Source organism: Peromyscus leucopus, chromosome 16_21 (genome assembly GCF_004664715.2).
Source record: "Peromyscus leucopus breed LL Stock chromosome 16_21, UCI_PerLeu_2.1, whole genome shotgun sequence".
NCBI lineage: Eukaryota > Metazoa > Chordata > Mammalia > Rodentia > Cricetidae > Peromyscus > Peromyscus leucopus.
This window is the reverse complement of record NC_051084.1, coordinates 10,400,090-10,419,221: the sequence shown is the minus strand read 5'-3', so window position 1 is coordinate 10,419,221 and position 19,132 is coordinate 10,400,090. Positions and strand designations below refer to the sequence as shown.

The 19,132-nt window shown below is 60.1% G+C and overlaps 1 protein-coding gene across 2 annotated transcripts; it reads left to right on the top strand.

Moving 5' to 3' along the window:
- Positions 1-5,321: 5,321 nt before the first annotated feature.
- LOC114706111 (metabotropic glutamate receptor 4-like) lies at positions 5,322-18,064 on the top strand. 2 transcript variants are annotated; one of them, XM_037200164.1, is made up of 2 exons: positions 5,322-5,407; positions 16,679-18,064. In XM_037200164.1, exon 2 carries the CDS (start codon positions 17,048-17,050, stop codon positions 17,600-17,602), a length of 555 nt encoding a protein of 184 aa, XP_037056059.1. In that variant the 5' UTR covers positions 5,322-5,407; positions 16,679-17,047; the 3' UTR covers positions 17,603-18,064. The 2 variants fall into 2 exon arrangements, with proteins under 2 accessions (XP_037056059.1, XP_037056058.1); XM_037200163.1 differs by lacking the exon at positions 5,322-5,407 and adding an exon at positions 6,017-6,279.
- The last annotated feature ends 1,068 nt before the right edge of the window (positions 18,065-19,132 follow it).

Below are 19,132 nucleotides of genomic sequence, written 5' to 3'. Positions count from 1 at the left end.
TCCTGGGCAATCTGGAGGGAGAGCGGCTACCTCTGAAAAGGCAGGTGGGAACCAGGTGGGGCAAAGCCTGGGATTCTGCCTTGAGGTCTCCAAGACTCCTGCATCCCAGGATGCTGGGTAGCCTGAGCACTCTGCTAAATGGCTGCCTGGCTTGGCTTCTATGGGTCCAACCATTCTTCTGAACCAGGAGAGGTAGTGCAATCTCAGAGCCCGGAAGAGCTGTAGCTAGCTCAGATGTGGGAGTCAGGGATGAGCTGGGGGTGTGGTGTGGGAGGGTCCCAGTGCTCAGCGGATCCCTTCCCTAGGACCCAGGGTGGGTCTGCATGCCGCCACGATGGCCTGGTGACTTAGGCTCCAGAGCATCCGTATCTTAGAGTGGGTCCTTACCCCCAATCAGTCCCCCTGTTGCAGGTTGTCAGGGGAGTGGCTGACTCACGTGGTCTTAGCAGCACACCTGAAGGCACGCCAACTTTCTCTTCCCATACCCAGAGACACAATCCTGTCCCAAGTCAGCTCCTTCCTCCTCAGCCACGTCCCCACCTTCTCCTTCCTGTCCCCTCTTTTTCCATTGTGGGGGCCTCATGCCCCTCTCCAGCTGGTTGAAAGTCTATTAATATTTCAGTTTGATGAATTAAAGATTCTTCCCTACCCTCCTTCTGATGTCCCAGGAGGGAATTAAGAGCGCATCCGATCCAATCAAACGCCATTAGAATGCAGCCCACGAGGGTGGGAGCTGGCGGTGTGGTGCGAGCTTTCCTTCCCCAGCCTGCTTTGTTTTGGGGGTCTGCACCGTGGCGGGGTGGCCGAGAGGCAGCACCTGGAGGAAGAAGGGAGCCGTGGCGGGGTGGCCCGAGTGTCAGCGCCTGGAGGAGGAGGGGAGGAGAGAGGTAATCTGGGACTGGTGGGGGGTGGGAGTGTGTCCTGGCTGCTGTGACTTCAGCACTGACCCCTGCCAGGGCACAGTACCCCTCTGCTCACCTCCATGGGGATCTTTTTCTGGGTCAGTCCAGTGTTTCAGTGTTCTGTGCTCCGTGCTGAAGATAACCTCAGAGCAGGGTGGAGAGCTCCAGATAAGTCTGGATCGATGGCCTCCTCCAGGCTCTGGCAGTGAGCTGTCCCAGGGGCATTTCCAGCTCTCTGTCCATCCTGGTCCTCCACACGAAGGGAGCTACTGTTAGAAGTCCGTGGCCACTGTCCAGCAGCTTCCTAAAGAGGCCAGGGCTGCAGTGTGGTGGGGGCAGTTGACAGAGGGGGGCCCCCCAACCATCCGTTGGCGAGGCCGTGTGACTGGAGGACATGGGCCACCAGGCCCAATCACGGGGGTCCCGTACGCCTGTTCCTCCCTTTTCTCCCCATGCAGTTGAGTGAGTGGCAGGCTGCATTATGATTCACAGTTGATAGCCAAGGCTGGGACAGCACCAGTATGGGCAGCCGGCCTATGACGGTGCAGGGCCGGGACAGAAGCGGAGTGTCCTAAGGTATGAGTGGCGGGCAGTGCAAGCAAAGCTCCCGAGGGAAGACTGGATGGAGGGGGCTCCCGGGAGCTCAGGGAAGCCCGGCACAGGTGCCAGGCTCCCCCCTCCTCCCCCCCTCATCTGGCAGGCCTGTGCATCAGGCCAGCTAGACTGGATGGTCCCCTCCTGTGCCTGTCACCTGGTAGCTCTCCTTGGTGTCTGGGGCCCTGCCACTCAGCCGAAGGAGCCACGGAATGGCTGGCCACCAGGCTGAGGGCGGGAGGAGCTTTTAAATGTTAATTGTATTTTGACATCTGGGCTTGTGACATCCATCCTAATGACATTTGGCTCGCGGCTGACAGCCCCTGGACATGTGGGGAGAGAGAGAGAGATGATAAGTAGTTTTAAATTGCAGAGTGGCAAAGAGGCTGAAAAATCCTGAGTCTTAAGAAAAAAGAGAGAGGGAGGGCGGAGGAGAGAGTGGAGAGGAACAGGGTAGGAGGCAGCCGCTCCCTGCTAATCACCAGCTGTATGCACTGAGCATCCACTGTATGCTGGCAGAGTCAAAGGCCTCTGGAGGATTCAGGTGTGTCCAGCTGTGTTTGCCACACCCCACATCTGGAGCTGTTAGGTTTTGTTTGTTTTTTTTTTTTTTTTTTTTAAAAAAAAAACCTTTGCATCTTTCAAAGCCTCATTCCAAAGCTTCCTGCTCTGGAGGTCTCTGTCTTGGCAGTCCCCATTCCCAGCCATCCTAGGGTGTGAGGCAGCAGATGCTCCATGAACTAGAGGGTCTAGGTCCTTGGGAGCCATGAGGATCGCTGCCTCCTCTCTAGTTTGGGGGGCACCCTGTCTACAGCTGCTCTGGCAGGCTGCCCCTGCTCCCAGTCTCCCCTGCTTTTCCTTCCTCATCAGAGGGAAATCAAGGGTGAGGAAGGAAGTAGATGCTTCTCTTTCAGACCAGGAAACTCTGGAGCAGCAGTTGGGCAGTCATGTTGGCCTGGGGCCCCCCTCTGCCTCCCTGCCCAATGCTCCTCCTGTCCTGGCCCCTGTGTGCCACTTCATGCTAGTGGCAATGGGCACAGGCCGTTGTCACCCCTGACCTCTTGTCCTGCACCCCCTCCCCATGCTGCAGGTGCTAAGGGGCGCCTGGCACACTGCGGGATGCAGCCCATCCTGGTCCTCCTGTGGTGGGCACAGCACTGTGGTTCCGGGAGGCTCGGCTTCATAGAGGTGTGTTTGACACCGGCCCTCAACCTGTACCACCTTGTCCTGTTGGCCAGTCAGAGCGGATGGAAGATGTGGTCTGAGTGTCGGGGCACACTGGGAGCCCTGGATGGTATGTTAAGGGTACACGGGCATTTGTGGGGACCAGATGGAGCAGGAAGTTGCAAGGCTAACATGGTGACACAGTCTGTGGAAGACCCGTGGGCAGTATGCACCCCATGTTGATGGCACTCCTGGTGTACAGTCAGAGAGCCGCTGGAGGGCCCTGTAGCCAGGTTCTGGTGTCCTGGGAGTGTCCCTAAACAAACAGGCAAACTGTGGCTGCCTGCAGAGCTGCTTGGATTTGGGAGCAGTAGATGGGGGACTTCTGCTATGGAGGATTCTGGGGGCCCGAGGATTCCTGGAGGCCGGCATGTCCCAGAGCAGAGTCGCAGCCCTCGGAGGTTACTGGCCTTGTCCCTTCCTGTCCCTGAGACTGTGTGTGGGGAGGTATTGCCTCCTGGAAAGGCATCAAGATGAGGCTTAACTCCCTGTGGAGACTTGAGAGGCTCAGCCCAGCCACAGATCTGACAGATGGAGAACCCCATGCTCAGGAAGGTTGGGGACCCCACATCCAGTGGCTCTCAGCACAGAGGACCCAGCCCTGTCCCCTCCCCTCCAGCCTGAACCAGCTCTGAGGTCCAGGGGTCCTGCGGTTGGCTTTCAGGAGACTGTGGTGAGCACAGGCCGTGGAGAAGCAGGCTCGGCAGAGCCCACGTGACTCTCTGGAGGTCACTTCTGGCCGTGGTTCCTCCACAGAGGCAGCTCTCTGGCAGAAGACACCATGGAAGTTCTCTGAAGGTCCTGTTTCTCTGTCTCCAAGCCAGGCCAGCCGGGGCCCATGGTGAGGGCTGATGGGGGAGTGCGCTCAGCTTTGGTGGTCTGAGGTGTCATGGCTACCAGGCAGATGTAGTCTCCGCTGGGGACCTGCCTCGGGCCCAGCCACAGACTCCGCATCTGCCAGCAACAGTTTCTTTTTTTAATCTCTGAAAAACACAGCCTGCCCAGCCTTTAGCAACACAGCTGTGGCGGGTGGGGGATGATTATGGCCAGAGTGGCGGCAATACCGAGGGGCAGGAGCAGGGGAGTGGCTGATTGTAGTAGTTCTGGTTCTAATAAACCATGGCCTGTGTTATTTTCAGTTCCATCCATCCATCCAACCAAAGGACACTGGGGTTATGTTCTGTATAGGAAGTGCTGTGGCTCCTACTTACAGAGGCGGCTGGTGCTGTGAACCCAACCCCTTATGCTGGCTTTGGAGGAGGGCCTAGGGGCTGGACCACGTGCTACTGAGCATGGCGATGGGATGCCTGGGTACAGAGGACGGAGGAACCACTGACCCCAGATCCTCACTGACCAGAGCCATGCACACTTGGCCGTGGGAGCTCTGTCATCTCTGCATCCGTGGTTGGAGCGGCTGGAGATGCATGCTGCTGAGGTGGGAACCCTGGCCGTGCCTGTCCAGGGGCAGGAGCACTGGTGGCCCTGCCCGTGTCCCGCACTGTGAGTGAGGCAGCATCACTGGTATCAGCTACGCGCACAAACACACACATACACACACACACACACACACACACACACACACACACACACACACGCACACGCACACGCACACGCACACACACAGCACAGATGAATGAACAACCTGGATGCTTCCGTCAGAGACTTCAGACTGACTGGGTGAAGGAGACATGTATTTGGGTCATTACATGTGACAGCCAGGAGAGTAACAGTTTGCCAACAGTTATTCATTCACCAAACACTCCTAAGCTCACTGTGGTCCAGGCACAGTGCCAGGCACGGCATGAACGATGGTCACCAGATGCAGCGCTGGCCTCCACAGTCTTCAGAGCTGGAGGTGTAGGGCCCACCTTGGTGGGGACTTGAGGGAGAGAGGCAGACAGGCCAGGGCGGCTCAGTCTGCTGTCCCCAGCCTCTCCCTAGCATTCCACTCGAGTCTGGAAGTCAGGGCTTCAGCAGCCAGGATAGCTGACCGCCCCGGCCTGGGCCCAGTAAACACCAGGTGGCTCTCTGCAGGCGGGCCACAGTGAAGGAGGCCGCAGCTCCGTTAGCCACCCTGTCTCCCCAGGACAAGGCGGGCCACTCCTCGGGGCTCTCAGGGGCTCTCAAGGAAGCCACCTCTGCAGTCTGGGCCCCGCGTTTGCAGCTCTGCAAGGACCGCGTGGTCTGTCCCTGGCTGTCTCACGGCGGCCTCTTAGGCAGGTACCCTTTCGGGATGGCCAGAGCCCAGGGAGAGGGGGCAGCCAGCTGCCAGCTTCCGGGGCTGAGGGACTCTTCTTGGGGCTAGCTCCAGGACACCTGTTACACTGTGTAGAGTGGGTCCGGGGGTGAATTGCTCCCTTGGTCTGGGGGCACGGGATTGCTCGAGGTTCAGGGGTAAGAGCGCTCTTCCCCACAGGCCATGAGACCTGGGGCAGGTGGAGTCACGTCTCTGGGCCTCAGTTTCCTTCCTCGGCATGCTTGTGACAGGAGTGTGTAAATGAGCATGCCACAGGGGGGCATATGCCACGTGTGTGCCTGGCTGTGAGAAGCGGCCCTGCGGGTGGGTGTGGGGGGGTTCCAGTGACGCACCGGGTGGGTGTAGCGCGCCCCTCGGCGTCCCTGAGCTCTGCTGTACTTTGCCGGGTGTGCGCTGGGAAGCTGGGTTCCCTGACCCTCGACCTGTGGGGGTGAGGAGGGGTCTCCGCCATGTCTTTGGGGTGCAGGGGTGGTGAGCTGGCGCGCGCATGGGGCTAGGGGGTAGGAGGGAAGGCTTCCTGGAGCGGGTGACAACCGAGTGCCGTGGGAGCGGGAGCCGCTGGCGGGGCGGGCGTGGAGGGGTGGCGAGTCCCCGCTTCCGGAGGTGGAGGTGCAGGTGTGTGTGTGTGTGTTGGGGGGGGGACGGGACCCGGGCGCTCGCTCTTTAAAAGGCTGGCGGAAGCGTGGCGCGCTCGACCCGCACTCGCGGCGCAAACTTGCGGGCTGGGCTCGCGCGTGCGGTGCGGCAGGGCGGTGGGCGCCGGGAGCGGTGCGGCCCCCTCGGCCCTCGGCCCGCGCTCCCGGCGCTCGCGCCCTCCCGCGCCGCCGGGCTCCCTGTGCCTGGCTCGCACGCTCTCATTTTCTCGCCGCCGCCGCTGCCGCCGCCGCCGCCGTCAGGTGCCCGCACCCCGGCCCGGCTGCGCTCGCTCCGCAGCCCCGAGCCTCGGCGCACGCAGCGCCCCGCACCACCTCGCCCGCGCTCTCGGGCTCGGCGGCGGCGGCGGCGGCGGCGGCAGTGGCGGCGGCAGCAGCGGCACCGTGGCGGCCGCTCCCAGCTCCAGCTTCCCGGGAGCTGCTGCCGAACGCCGCGCGCTGCTCCGAGGCTCCGGCCAAAGCGGCCGCCAGCTCCTCCCCGCCGCGCCCGGGACTGCCGGCGGCTCCGCGCCGGGCTTGGTCCGCAGCGTCAGCGCCGCCCGCCGTGGCCCGGGCTCCGGGCACCAGCAGCTAGCGGCTGGCCTCCGCCTCCCTGCGCTCCCCGGGCGCAGCCGACCCCCGGCCGCGGCGTTCACCTCGCCGATGCGCGGTGAGTTGTGGCCCCGAGAGCACGGGCGGAGGGGACTATGCCCTCCGGTCTCCGGGAGCGCGGGCTGCGGTGGGGACCCCGGCGTTTGGGGAGGTGGCCTCTGCGAGCTCCCTAGTTCCGGGAGGCGGGCTCGGGACCCAGGAACAAGGGTCCTCTCCGGGCTGGGGCCGCCTCTCCGATGCCCCCTCGGGGATGGGACACAGCTGTCTGCGGATCTAGGGGAAAGTGGGGTGGGGGCTGTGACGGGCTGCACTGATGACAGGTGGAGTTGGACCCGATGGGGACGGCGACACCCGCGCGCCCCCTCTGCGGAAAGGCTAGGTGGTGGGGGCACGGGCCGGGGTGTGCGCTTTTGCCCCGTGGTCCTCGGCCGGAGGGCAGCGCCAGCCGGGCGCTAAGGCTCCCTTCTCTGAGAACCGAGTCCGGCCCCGGCACCACCTTCGCCACTGGCTGGAGCCGGAGCACCTCCTGCCCGCAGCCGCCGCCGTGGTTTGCGGTGGCGCTGCAGGTCTGGGGTCTCTCCACAGCCCCGGGACCTGGGGGTCAGGCTTTCTTAACACTTGGGGCCATAGCCTCCCCGAAACCCTGGTGAACCGAGCGTCTCTAAGGGATCTTTGTGAGCGCTCGTGTGGCGGGGGAGGTCCCTGCTCCGGGGTCGGTTCCCCGCGCCCGCGGGCAGCCGTGTCCCCTCCCCGCGCGGGGGCGGGGCCGAGGTGGAAGCCCGACTGTGCGCTGCGCCCCCGCACCTCGCGCTGCGAGGCTGTTTGTGCTGAGCTGGGGCAGCAGCACCGCGGCGGGGAGTCCTGAGCCCAAAAGGACGAGCGCCCTCTGCCCCTAGCCCTGGGCGACACTCTTCGTGCTCAGACAATCCTTTCTGCAGGGGGCACCTGGTTTCTTCTTGCTCTCCTCGGTATCCCTGCCCCTGGCTAGGGAGAAAGCTGTCTTTTGGTGACACCCCCTGAGCTGGGCTTTCAGGGCTAGGGTACCCCAAGCCACACGTGTGGCAGTGTGGTGGCCATCCTGCTGTGAGTCTGGCGGGAGGCGTGTGTGTATGTGTCCTCACAGCCACCCGCTCTACTCTGGATGGTGGGACTTAGGGCGGGCAGGCAGGCAGGCCGGTACTCTGAGGGTATCCCTTCTGAGCATCTCAGGCCACTGGAGCGTCTCTGCAGCGGAGCCTAACATCTAACCAGCCGCGGGGAGAGGACTTCGCTTCTCATGCCAGCCCCTACCTCTCAGGGTGGCTTGGTCCTGGCCCTCTTTCTCCTGGGCTCAGTTCCCCCTGTGAACCAGAGGAGGTGGCAGGCCTTTGGTGAGGAGCTGAGAACTTGGGAGCTTTCCTGAGCTGCTCCTATAGGAGCTCAGAGTCTGGGGGGCGGGGATCACAGAGGACCAGCAAGGGGGGGTATGGGAGAATCACAGGGGGTGTGGGGGGATCACAGAGGACCAGCACAGGGGGTGTGGGGGGATCACAGAGGACCAGCACAGGGGGTGTGGGGATCACAGAGGACCAGCACAGGGGTGTGGGGGTCACAGAGGACCAGCACAAGGGTGTGGGGGTCACAGAGGACCAGCACAGGGGTGTGGGGATCACAGAGGGTGTGGGGATCACAGAGGGTGTGAGGATCACAGAGGATCAGCAAAGGGGTGTGGGGAATCACAGGGGACCAGCACAGGGGTGTGGGGGTCACAGAGAACCAGCACAGGGTGTGGGATCAGGAGGGTGTGGGATCACAGGGACCAGCACAGGGGTGTGGGGGTCACAGAGGACCAGCACAGGGGTGGGGAAGAGGACAGCAAAGGGTGTGGGGGTCACAGAGGACCAGCACAGGGGTGTGGGGATCACAGAGGACCAGCACAGGGTGTGGGGGTCACAGAGGACCAGCCACAAGGGGTGTGGGGATCACAGAGGGTGTGAGGATCACAGAGGACCAGCACAGGGGTGTGGGGATCACAGAGGGTGTGGGGATCACAGAGGACCAGCACAGGGGTGTGGGGGTCACAGAGGACCAGCACAGGGGTGTGGGGTCACGAGACCAGCAAGGGGTGTGGGGATCACAGAGGGTGGGTGAGGGATCACAGAGGACCAGCACAGGGGTGTGGGGGTCACAGAGAACCAGCACAGGGGTGTGGGGATCACAGAGGACCAGCACAGGGGTGTGGGGATCACAGAAGGGTGTGGGGATCACAGAGGACCAGCACAGGGTGTGGGGATCACAGAGGACCAGCACAGGGTGTGGGGATCACAGAGGGTGTGGGGATCACAGAGGGTGTGGGGGTCACAGAGGACCAGCACAGAGGTGTGGGGATCACAGAGTGGGACACAGCAGCACAGGGTGTGGGGGTCACAGAGGACCAGCACAGGGGTGTGGGGATCACAGAGGACCAGCACAGGGGTGTGGGGATCACAGAGGACCAGCACAGGGGTGTGGGGATCACAGAGGACCAGCACAGGGGTGTGGGGGTCACAGAGGACCAGCACAGGCCCTGGGCAGGCTGTGGGGGGGGCTGTGGGCATTCTTCCTCAGCAGAAGACTGCTTCCTGAAGGAGCCCCAGCCTTGGTCAGATTCTTGTCCTGGGTGGGACCTTTGGGGATGGTGCCCCACCCATTCCTTCTCAGCTCTGAGCTGCATGCCTGCCCTCCTGGGGAACAGATGGCTACGGTTTATTTGGACTCTCCTCACCTGCCTCACACCGCTCAGGGACAACACATCCCCAGAAATGATCCCTCACCCTGGCAGTTGGCAGTGTTTGTCTAGAGGAACATATCGTGAGTGGTGGATTTCCAGGCACATTCAGAGAGGGCTTTGGGGGACTCTCAGCCTCACATAGACCAGGCAGGGAGGTAGGACAGGTCAGGAGCTGGACAGATGTCCTGGTCTCTGGTCCAGCTGAGGGCACTCCCCTCCTCCTCTGACCTGTGTCATGGCTTCTGCATCCTTCTGTTGGAGGCATGATGTCTCCAGGAGCTTGGCAGTCAGCCTGTGACTGAATATTTGCTGGCTAGAAGAGCCTGGAAGGCTCTGCACAGCCTTGTCCCTGTCCTGAGGGCTCCACAGCCCAACCTCGGGGCTGCTGGGCCATCCCTACCCCACCGCAGGGGCCAGCTGGTGGGAAGACATGGAGCAGGACCCATGGGCTCCAGAGCCTTGTAATTACAGCTGACAGGCCTGTCCTCTTCCTCCAGGCTCAGAGCAGCAGCCCCTAATTACCACCCACCCCAAGACATCTGCCCACCCCTGCTGTCCTCCCCCTCTGGGCCCAGAACCCAACTTTCCAGTGGGCAGGCCCTGCTGGGAGACTGGGCAGCTGGGCTGCCAGCTCCTGCCACTGGAGGGTATGTGCCCTCCTGCAGATCGCACCTCATGCCACCTGGAGAAGGCGTGAGGGAGCTGGCAGCCAGGCCCCAGCCCTGGCCTGGCCTGGCAGAAGACCTGCCGGCTGAGCAGGCCCCCACCTGAAGAAGGAGAAGCAGAGGAGCTTGGAGTGAGGACAAGAGCTTCCTGTCACTCCCTGTAAGACCCCGTCTCCAGGAGTGTCAGCTCTGCCCTAGTCAGCTGGGATCGCCAGGAAATGAACTGAGAGGAAGCTGCAAGATGGCTCATTTGGCAAGCCCCAGGTTCTGAGTTTGGGTGCTGGCACCTGTGAGAAAGCCATGTGGTGATGTACCCGGAACCCCGCACTGGGGGGGCAGAGACAGGTAGCCCCTGGGCTCACAGCTCACCCAGCCTAGCCTCACCATGGGCTTCCTATTAGCAAGACTCCATCTCAGCAAATAGGGAGGGGAGGAACTGAGGGCCACAGCTGCTGTCCACTTCTGGTCTCCATAGGTCCACAAGTATGCACACCATCCATGCACACGTAGATCGCTACCTACTCCGTGCACACAGCGGGATTGAGAGAAGTCCCTGCCTGGGGCCCTGGGGAGCAGGCTGTGCCCCCAGTACCTGCTCCCTAAGCAGCAAGACCTCCCTCTGACCCCACCCTTCACTCCCTCCTTCAGGGAAGGTTGTGAAAAGGACCCAGGAGAGCAGCTGCTGGCCACAGCTGGCCTATCCCAAAGCGCCATCCCCTCTGAGCCCTCTGAGACGGCAGGCCAAGAGAGGCTGCTCTGGCTTGTCCCTGTCCCCTGGCTTCTTGGTAAAACCAGCACACCGAGGATAGGACAAGTCACCCCTAAATGAAAGCCGAGTCCTCCCATTAAAGTGTCACCCCCGAATGTCACCGTAGAGTAGTCATGGTGGCAGCCAGGTGTTAATATGTGTGTACGCGCATATATTAAGTGAATTGGATAACTTGGTGGGTAATGGCATTATCAGGACCCTGTTCAATTAAAGTAGATATTATCTGCAGTAATTGGGAAATGACAGCCCATAATGACAGCCTGCGCCATTTTAGGCCTGGTGAGACAGTCTAGTTAAGCTACCACTCTCCTGGAGAAGGCAAGGCCACGATCATTGGCGTGAGAGTGATAACTATGAAACTCGGAGAGACCCGTGGCTGCTCCTGTGGGTGTGTGTGCGGGGGATGGGGCCAGAGTTCTGGACTCTCTGGCTACCTCCCCCACATTCCTGGGTGACAGAAACCAGCCCTTGTACCTACTAGTTGGGGTGGGACTTCTAGTTAAAACGACAGCCACTGCCGCAGATGCAGAGAGACTCTTCAGGTTCAAATACAGACACGAGGGTCGGGGATTCAGCCCGGCAGGCCCTGTCTGTCACAGACATCATCGTGGCCACTTCTGGTCCATGGCCTTTGTGTGGCCCGCCTAGGCATGGAGTCTTGTCCTCGGAGGTGGCTGTGTCCACGCTCTGCGGCAAGATGGATCAGATTGGGCTAAGCACCCGGCTCCGGGCAGTACTTGGGCCTGGAGTATTGGGTTTGGTGTCGGGGGGTGGGGGGGCTGTCGACTTGGGTCTTGTGCAGGAAGCTAGGGACCATGGTGGGGAGATGGGGAGATGGGGAGGTGAGACAAGGATGAGGCCTGGGCTGTGGACACTGGGCCTGAAGTTGGAGGAGGCAGTGTGGACTTTGAGGCCCCAGAGAGGCGGGCGATGTTGGCAGGATGGCTGGCTGATGCCCTGAGCTTTGGTGATAGGCTGGACATGGGATGAGACTTTCTGCTGATGTGGGCAGCTGTGGGCAGCTGTGGGCAGCTGTGGGCAGCTGTGGCCTGCTCAAGTGGCCACCCTTCTGGGTCTCAGCTTTCTTTTTCATCTTGTCACTGGGTTCGAAGCCCCCATTTCTCGTCTGAACAGTGGCCGTGGAGTCTGACCATAGCCAGTCACTCTCTGCTTGTCCCTCAGCAATCCCTCCGCTCTCTCCCTGTCCTCTGGACGCGCTGGCTTCCTGCCGTTTATCCACAAAAAGCTAAGCACCAACCTCGGGGTCTTTGCCCTTGTGGTCCCCTCCTGGCTTCTGCTCCAGAAGCCCACAGGCTTACCTGCTCCTGCTGTACTTTCTGTTTGAAAACAACTCCTCAGAGAAACCTTCCCTCGCGATCCTCTTCCCAAAGGGCTCTTCCGGGCACCTCCCCTGACCCCCTGTGTGGCTGCCTGGCTCTTGTGTCCTTCATTCCCAGTGCCAGCTGCACAGGTGTGTGTACCTGAGTCACACCAGGGCAGGGCATCCTGGGGGTTCATAGCCCATGTTTGAAGGCCACCCCGAATGACTGGATGTCCATGGCAAATGGGACAGCAGTCTGTGCTTGACCACACGGGAGGGTCTCAAGAGTTTGGCTCCAGGGCCGAGTCCTTCTCTGTGAACGGCAGATGTTGCTGCTCGTTGTCCTGGGCTCTGCCTCAGTGGAGCTGCATGGCTGGCTCCGGGAGGGGACCTGTCTCTGCCTGTCATTGATTGAGCGTGTTATTTTGTGTTCTGAACCGTGGATGAAGCACAGGAGATGTAAAGGAGCTGGTCACATGGGCCTCTCCATCAACCCCCAGCATCAGCTTCAGCATGAGCGAGACTATAATATTTGTCTCAGGAACTGGAGTAGTCAGGGCAGATTCCCTGGGGGAGGAGGGCTCTCGGCTGCCACCAGAAGGGCAGAAGTACAGGACCGTGGATGCCATGTTTTCCTCTTCCTAATTCCCACTGACACTAAGCTGAGGAGTTACTTCCTGTGTCCTTCCCACCTCCTACCTGTTCTCTTCTCTCCTTCCACACACAATTCTGCAGGGCTTGCCGAGAAGCCGTCACCTCTGAATCAGGCCTGTGTTCTTGCAGAACCTGAGTGGACGGATGCCTGGGGGTGTGGACTGTTCTAGGACTTGGCAGGTTCCGGTCTGGGAGCTTCGGCTATTTGAGTGCGGGGCTTCCAGAGCCGGGCCCCGGTGTGATACTCTCTGTTGCCAGCCCGTGGCTGTGGGAGTGCTGAGGGACCTGGAGAAGTGCTGAGGGACCCAGAGCTCCTCTTTAGAATAAGTCTCTGATCAGTTGGGTGGCCTTGGCACTTTGGCCCTGCCAGTCAGTCCTGTTCACAGCCTGACAGCCTACCCCGAGTTCCACCATCAGAAGTATCACAGGGTCTCGTAAATGCAGAGCAGGCCCTTGGGGAACAGTGCAGGCCCCTTCATAGCATCCATGCTCCACACCAGCTGAGAATGTAAGGCTGGTGAGCCGCGGTGCAGAGGCCATGGAGGACCCAGCCTACTCTCCTCATGGGAGGCCATGTGCCCGATGGAGCCACAAAGCCGCTCTGAGGCAGGCAGAGTTGTGGACTCTCTCACTGTGGGGCAGGGGAGGTTTCGAGTGGCCTGCTTCCCATGTCTGGGCACTGGCCATGTCCCTTTGGGAGGGTACTGACTCACAAACTAGTCCTAAGCTGGGTCGTGGGGTCCTGGGGGTGGTGGAGAGGGGTTCAGGCAGGAAGAGGGGAGAGGCCTCTGGTTCCCTTTCATTTTGCCTTTTAGGGTGTGAGATGTGGGCCAGAGAGATGTCTACAGAGCTGAGGGCAGTCCCCCGACTCAGCCATTCACAGTTTCCAGCTTTCTGAGCACCTGGTTGGGTGGGAACCAGAGGTATCCAAGGTGGGACAGGTCACTGAGGCCATGGAGCAAGGCTCAGGAGGGCTGAGGGTGGGGTCTGGGTTCTAGCTCTCCCTGTGACACCCATGGATGGCTTCATACCCTGAGTGCCCACATCTTGTCTGGGGCGCAGCCCTCAGAGGATCAAGTGTAGTGGCTCCCACCTTGTCCTGTGACAAGGTACAAGGTTACCCCGGTTCTCTGCCCTCAAGGCTGCTGTTTGGGTTCTGTTTGGTGGGTTTTGGAAGAGTCAAAGGCAGCTCCGTGAAGGATGACTGGAGTTTTGGTGAATCATGCTTCTCGCTGCCTGGTTGTTGCTCTGTGGTCTGGTTCCTCCTGGATCGGGCCATGCTTGGGGAGGAAAGATCGAGATCAGAAAGGCATGGTGGGCCAGCCTGAGAGGAGTTGGCACGGCCCGGGGGAGACAGGTTCCTGAGCCCTCCCTGGTGGCCGAGGCCCGCGTTGGTCCTCAGCCCTCCCAGACTGCAGCCCATCCCAAGTTCACTTTACAACCTCATTCACGGAAGAGAATGCTCTGGAAAATGCCTTCCCGTTGGCCCGTGAGCTAATGCTGTGCGGGGGAGGACTCTCTGCTCCTCCTCTGGTGCTGTCACCGTCCACCCTGCGCCAGTGGGGGGGGAGTAGGGAGGACTAAGCCAGGGAAGGGGAAGAGGAGGGAGATGCTGGCCTTGTAGCCATCCTGGTGACTCCTTCTGGAGGGGCGCCCATCTTGCCCCATTTGAGCTTCCTGGCTGTTTTGAAGTGTGTGTGTGTGTGTGTGTGTGTGTGTCTGCGGCTTAGGGAATGGACTTCAAAGAACTCCCCTTTCCCCTGCAGGTGCAGACAGACGTCCCCAGGGCTGTGCTCTGCCTCCTTTCAGGGTATTTTTACTTCCCCCTTGTTCCTGTTACAGCATCAAAAGATGGTGGGGAGGCTGAAGGAGGTGTGTCTGCCAATCCCCTTGGAGGAACTGGAATCTGCCTGGGGACCTGCCGTGGCCAGGGACGAGGCTCCTCTCCCGGGAGGGAGGCCGTGTGGGAGGCTTGGCAGCTGAAGTACCTTCAGGACTCCTGAATCTGGCCCTGCTGTGTTGGGCTTCCTTCCCCTCCTGCCCTGATTGTTCCCACATGTGGGTGGCGCACTGAGCCTCTAGGAGCTGCAGTGAACCTCTGGAAAGGGCGCCAAGCCACTGCCACAGCTGTGCCGCGCAGGCTCCCTGCATCCATTGGCCCTGATGTGGCTCATACCCTTCCAGGGTGCCGAGCCCCCTCCATGTGACGCTCATGGAAACAGCTGTGAGCTCAGCAGGTCTGAGGGACTGCCCGCCACAGCAGTGGAGTGACCAGAGCGTAGACCACCCTGCCCATGCACTGTGTCTCTGGGCTCTGTGTGGCTGGACCGCTCAGTGCTGCAGCTGCCCCCTCTGTGGGGTGGGCTGGACACTCTGTCCACCCCCAGGGCGGTGTGTTGTGCTCTTCAGCTGCCTCGAGGTTGTCTGAAATGCTCAGTGACCCCTTGACAATTGTCTGGCATGCCCATGCCCTGTCTGCACACAGGCCATTTTAGTGATAGCTGCAGATGTGCCCAAGAGGCCACCATGGTGCCCAACTGACCCAACTCCCATATATGACCACAAGAAAGACCCAGAGGAGATGTGCCCACCTGACAAGGCAGGGCAGGGTTCTGGGACCCCATGGTGACACCACTCTCCTTCCGACTGCTTGTGGCCTGCCTAGTGCCCCATCTAGCTATTCCCACAACCACCCAGGAAGTGATCCCACAAAGCCCTTCTCATGAGGGGCGAGAGATGACATCTCTGAACAGAGGGAGCCTTGAGACCACCCAAGATGCTGGCTGTGGATCTAGTCCCAGGTCCCTGGCTCTTGGAAAAGGTGGCTCTTCAAGGATCTCTATGTGCTCTGTCTCTAGACCTGACACATCTTGATCTGCTAGGTGACTTGGAGAGAGTTACGGGATGCTTCTGGGCTATCCATACCTGTTCACTGGTAGAGCAGGGCTAGGTAGAGTCATCGCTAGAGTCTTGACTGCCCAGGGCCTGTTGCAGATGGAAGACTTGAGGTCTGGGCTTGTAGCTCAGTGGTGGAGATTGCCTAGCATGTGCTGACCTTGGGTTCCATCCCTATGCCCCCAACACTTAGTGTGAGGCCCTCAGGGCCAGAGAAGCCCAGAAGCTGAGGCTGTAATCTGGTCTCTCATCCTTCCATTCCCTGTCCTTGGGGCTTGAGTAGGTGGATTGGCAATTTGAGGAGGGGTGGGTTCCCAGACCCCTGCTGGGCCTTGGTGGAAGCACCCCACTTCTAGGGGGAGTTTCAGTCCAGACTCCAGCTCCTCTTCTGATTGCATGGGAAACTGAGGCACAGAGTGGCCCCATGGCTAGCTGGCTTCACTTGGAGAAAGGGCCTTGGGGTCACCTCCTAGCCCAGCCCTGACTCAGCTATCAGCCATTTTCCTGGTGGAATCTGAAGTAGAGGGGGGGCTGCTGGCTTCGGGGGGAGGCTAGGGGGTGTACAGAATTCCCAAGGGAAATTAGCCCAAATTAGCTGTGAGAATGAGGAAGAGCTCTGTTTTCTCCTCTACCCTGCAGATAAATATTTAATCACAACAACAATAACAACAACGATGATAATAATGTAGAGGCCCAGGCCACAACCCGAGCAGATATCGGATGGAGAGAGGCCAGAGGAGGCCGAGGCAGGGAGAGGGACAGGGGAGGGAACCTGGATTTGCACTTTTTGGGCACTTGTGTGACTGGAGTGAACATGTGGAAGTGGGGGACCGTCTCTGAACCCCAGATTACCACTTCTTCCCACCTTTGGCATTGCAGCTCCTGGCCTGGGCCCAGCCAGCACTCCAGCTTGACTGGGCAGGCCGCTCTCCTCCTGGGGTCTTGGCTTCCCCTCCTGAGTCCCCCCAAAACAGCTGGGTTTTTTGCTCAGAGCTAAGGTGGGGAATATCTGTGGAACTGGGCACAGACTTCTATGGGGTCTCAGTTTCTTCATTTCTATCATGAGGTTGGATGGACAGGATTGGTATCTTGCTATAACTTCCGAGGGCATGCTGAGGGACCCATTCCTCCCCAGCCACGCTCACTGTCCCCAGGAGGACTCTGTCAGAGGCCTGGCCTCTGAGGGCAATGGGTCCAGGCCAGCGAAGGTCTTTAAACATGACCCAGTTTCTGCTTCCAGCTCTGCATTTCCTCAGGAGCTGGGCCGCAGCAGTGAAAATCAAGTAGAGATTTATGGCGTCTTTGGCGATAACCTCTGGGCTCCCTCTCCCAGGCTCCTGATGAGGAATCAGAATAGTAAATGTCTTCTTCGGGCTGGGCTGATAGCCTCTCTCTCTTTCCCAGGTCGGTAGCAGTGATCGGAGCTGTTTTCTCCTTGATGCTAAGATCCTGCCAGGCCAGGAGCTCTCCTCCCTTTCCACGGCCAGACACAGCAATCTGGCCTGCAGGACATGGGGACGAGGATCTGAGACCTCCTGTAGCTCCGGCCACTTTCTGTCGTCTGTGGATTTGGCCTGTGTGGGCCACTGAGCTCCTCCATTCAAGTACCAAAGAGGAGGAGGGGAGATCTTTGGAATGGGCCAGTCCATTGGCCGTCACCAGCCACCCTGCTGCTGAAGCTGCCCTGCTCATGTGTGCCCAGGCCGTGGGACCCAGGGCCTGCTAGGGCTAGGAGTGGGGCCCACTATTCATGGGTCTCTAGGCCTTTTCGAAATGCCTGGGAAGGGAGGCTGGGGCTGGTGGTGGGCCCGGCTGCCCCTCTACCTGCTCCTTAGCCTTTATGGCCCCTGGGTGCCTCCATCCCTAGGGAAGCCCAAGGGTCACCCCCACATGAACTCTATCCGCATTGACGGGGATATCACGCTGGGAGGCCTGTTTCCTGTCCATGGCCGTGGCTCGGAGGGTAAAGCCTGTGGGGAGCTGAAGAAGGAGAAGGGCATTCACCGGCTGGAGGCCATGCTCTTCGCTCTGGATCGCATCAACAATGACCCGGACCTACTGCCCAACATCACCCTGGGCGCCCGCATTCTGGACACCTGCTCCAGGGACACCCATGCCCTCGAGCAGTCACTGACCTTTGTGCAGGCGCTCATCGAGAAGGACGGCACGGAGGTCCGCTGCGGCAGCGGTGGCCCGCCCATCATCACCAAGCCTGAACGAGTGGTGGGCGTCATCGGAGCTTCAGGGAGCTCGGTCTCAATCATGGTGGCCAACATCCTCCGCCTCTTCAAGGTTAGTGCCCTCCATGGCCCAGGGTGCCTGGCCTGAGATTTCTTCCTCCTCCTCCTCCTCCTGACTGTGTAGGAGAGTGTATGAGAAAGGAGGCAGCCCTCTGGGCTCTCGTGCCTGATCCTGTGTTGGAAGCCTGGGCATGGTGGAGTGAGGGTGAGGCTGAGGGATGGGGCTCGGTGCTGACCGTGGTTCTGAAGCAGCACCCGCCTTGGCTCCCTCTTTAGACCCTGAACCTGGAGGGGGCTGGAAGTGTGAAGGAACATCAGAGAGAGACAGACAGACAAATGGAAGACAGGTGGATCGATGGAAGGGCAGACAGACAAAATATAGACTGGAAACCACGGCGTTGCAGATTGCCAGGGGATAAAGCAAGACTTTTGTTTTGACATTGTTTTCAAATAATTGCAATCCCCAAGAAAGATGTGTTTTCTTCTGGTTAGTTGAGGAAGCCCCTGGTGGCTCTCCCAGCCCGCCCTTCAGTTCCGGCTAGAGAAGAGTGTCCTGGTTTTCGGATGGGGGCGGGGTTGTGGGTTTAGGGGGGGATGAAGAGAGAAAGGGGGAGCAGGCTAATCCAACCTTAGCCTGGTTACCTGAACCTAGCCCTGGCCTCCCTCCCACCCTCCCCTCTGCCCTCTGCCCTCCTCCTTTACATCTTCCTCCTCTCTCTTCCCAGCCCCTCCCTGCCCCCTCCACCACCTCCCTTCTTCTCTTCCCGGGGCAAGAGCTGCTGATTTGCAATTCAATTGGAGCCAAGTGCTTGCTAAGCTGCTAAAACAACTGAAAGCTACTGGGGAGAGGGAAAACGTTACAAGCATTTTACCAATAATTATGCACCAGCTCCCCCCACCCCGAGCTTGCCGCCTTTGCTCTATCTGTGGTGTGAGTGGCGGGGGGGGGGGGGGGGGGGAGGGGGAGGGAGGGAAGGGGAAGAGACCAGAAGAGGCCACTGGTCCCCTCTAACTCTGACCTCTGGGTCCCTTTGCCCTGGTCTCCAGAGCTTGGGAAAGGCGGCTTGAGCCACTTGGGGTGGGAGGAGAGGGAGCCAGTCTCTCTCACCCGGAGCTCATCTGTCTAACTCTGAGGATGCATCAGTGCTGGGGATGGTGTGGTGTCTGTGCTTCCAGGAGGGGATGAATAGCGAGGACGTCCCTGTTAGATGGGGTAGAATCTAGCCATGGCTAGTCTCAGGTAGCCCCACTGCAGATGCATACCCCTGTCTGCATCTGCAACCATCGGAAATGTGTGTGCACACGTGTATGCACCTGCTGTGGTCCCAGGGTGGCCTTTTCCTGGGCGGTTGGTTGTTTTACTTGATTTGGTGTAGGAGCAGCAGGAACCCCTAAGGAAATGATGCCCCTGCATGGACAATTCAAGGAGCCCCTGGGGACCTCGTTGTCCTGATCATCTCGTGGGTTCTCAGAGTGCTGCATTGGTCCTCCCGTGCCTCCAGCCTCACGGAGAGGAGGAGATAATGGGAAAACGGGCTGGCTGTCCCAGGCCTGCTCCACTGATGGCTGGGACAGCTGAGTCATCCAGGCCCTGCCAGGCCTGGGAGGGAGGCAGCCT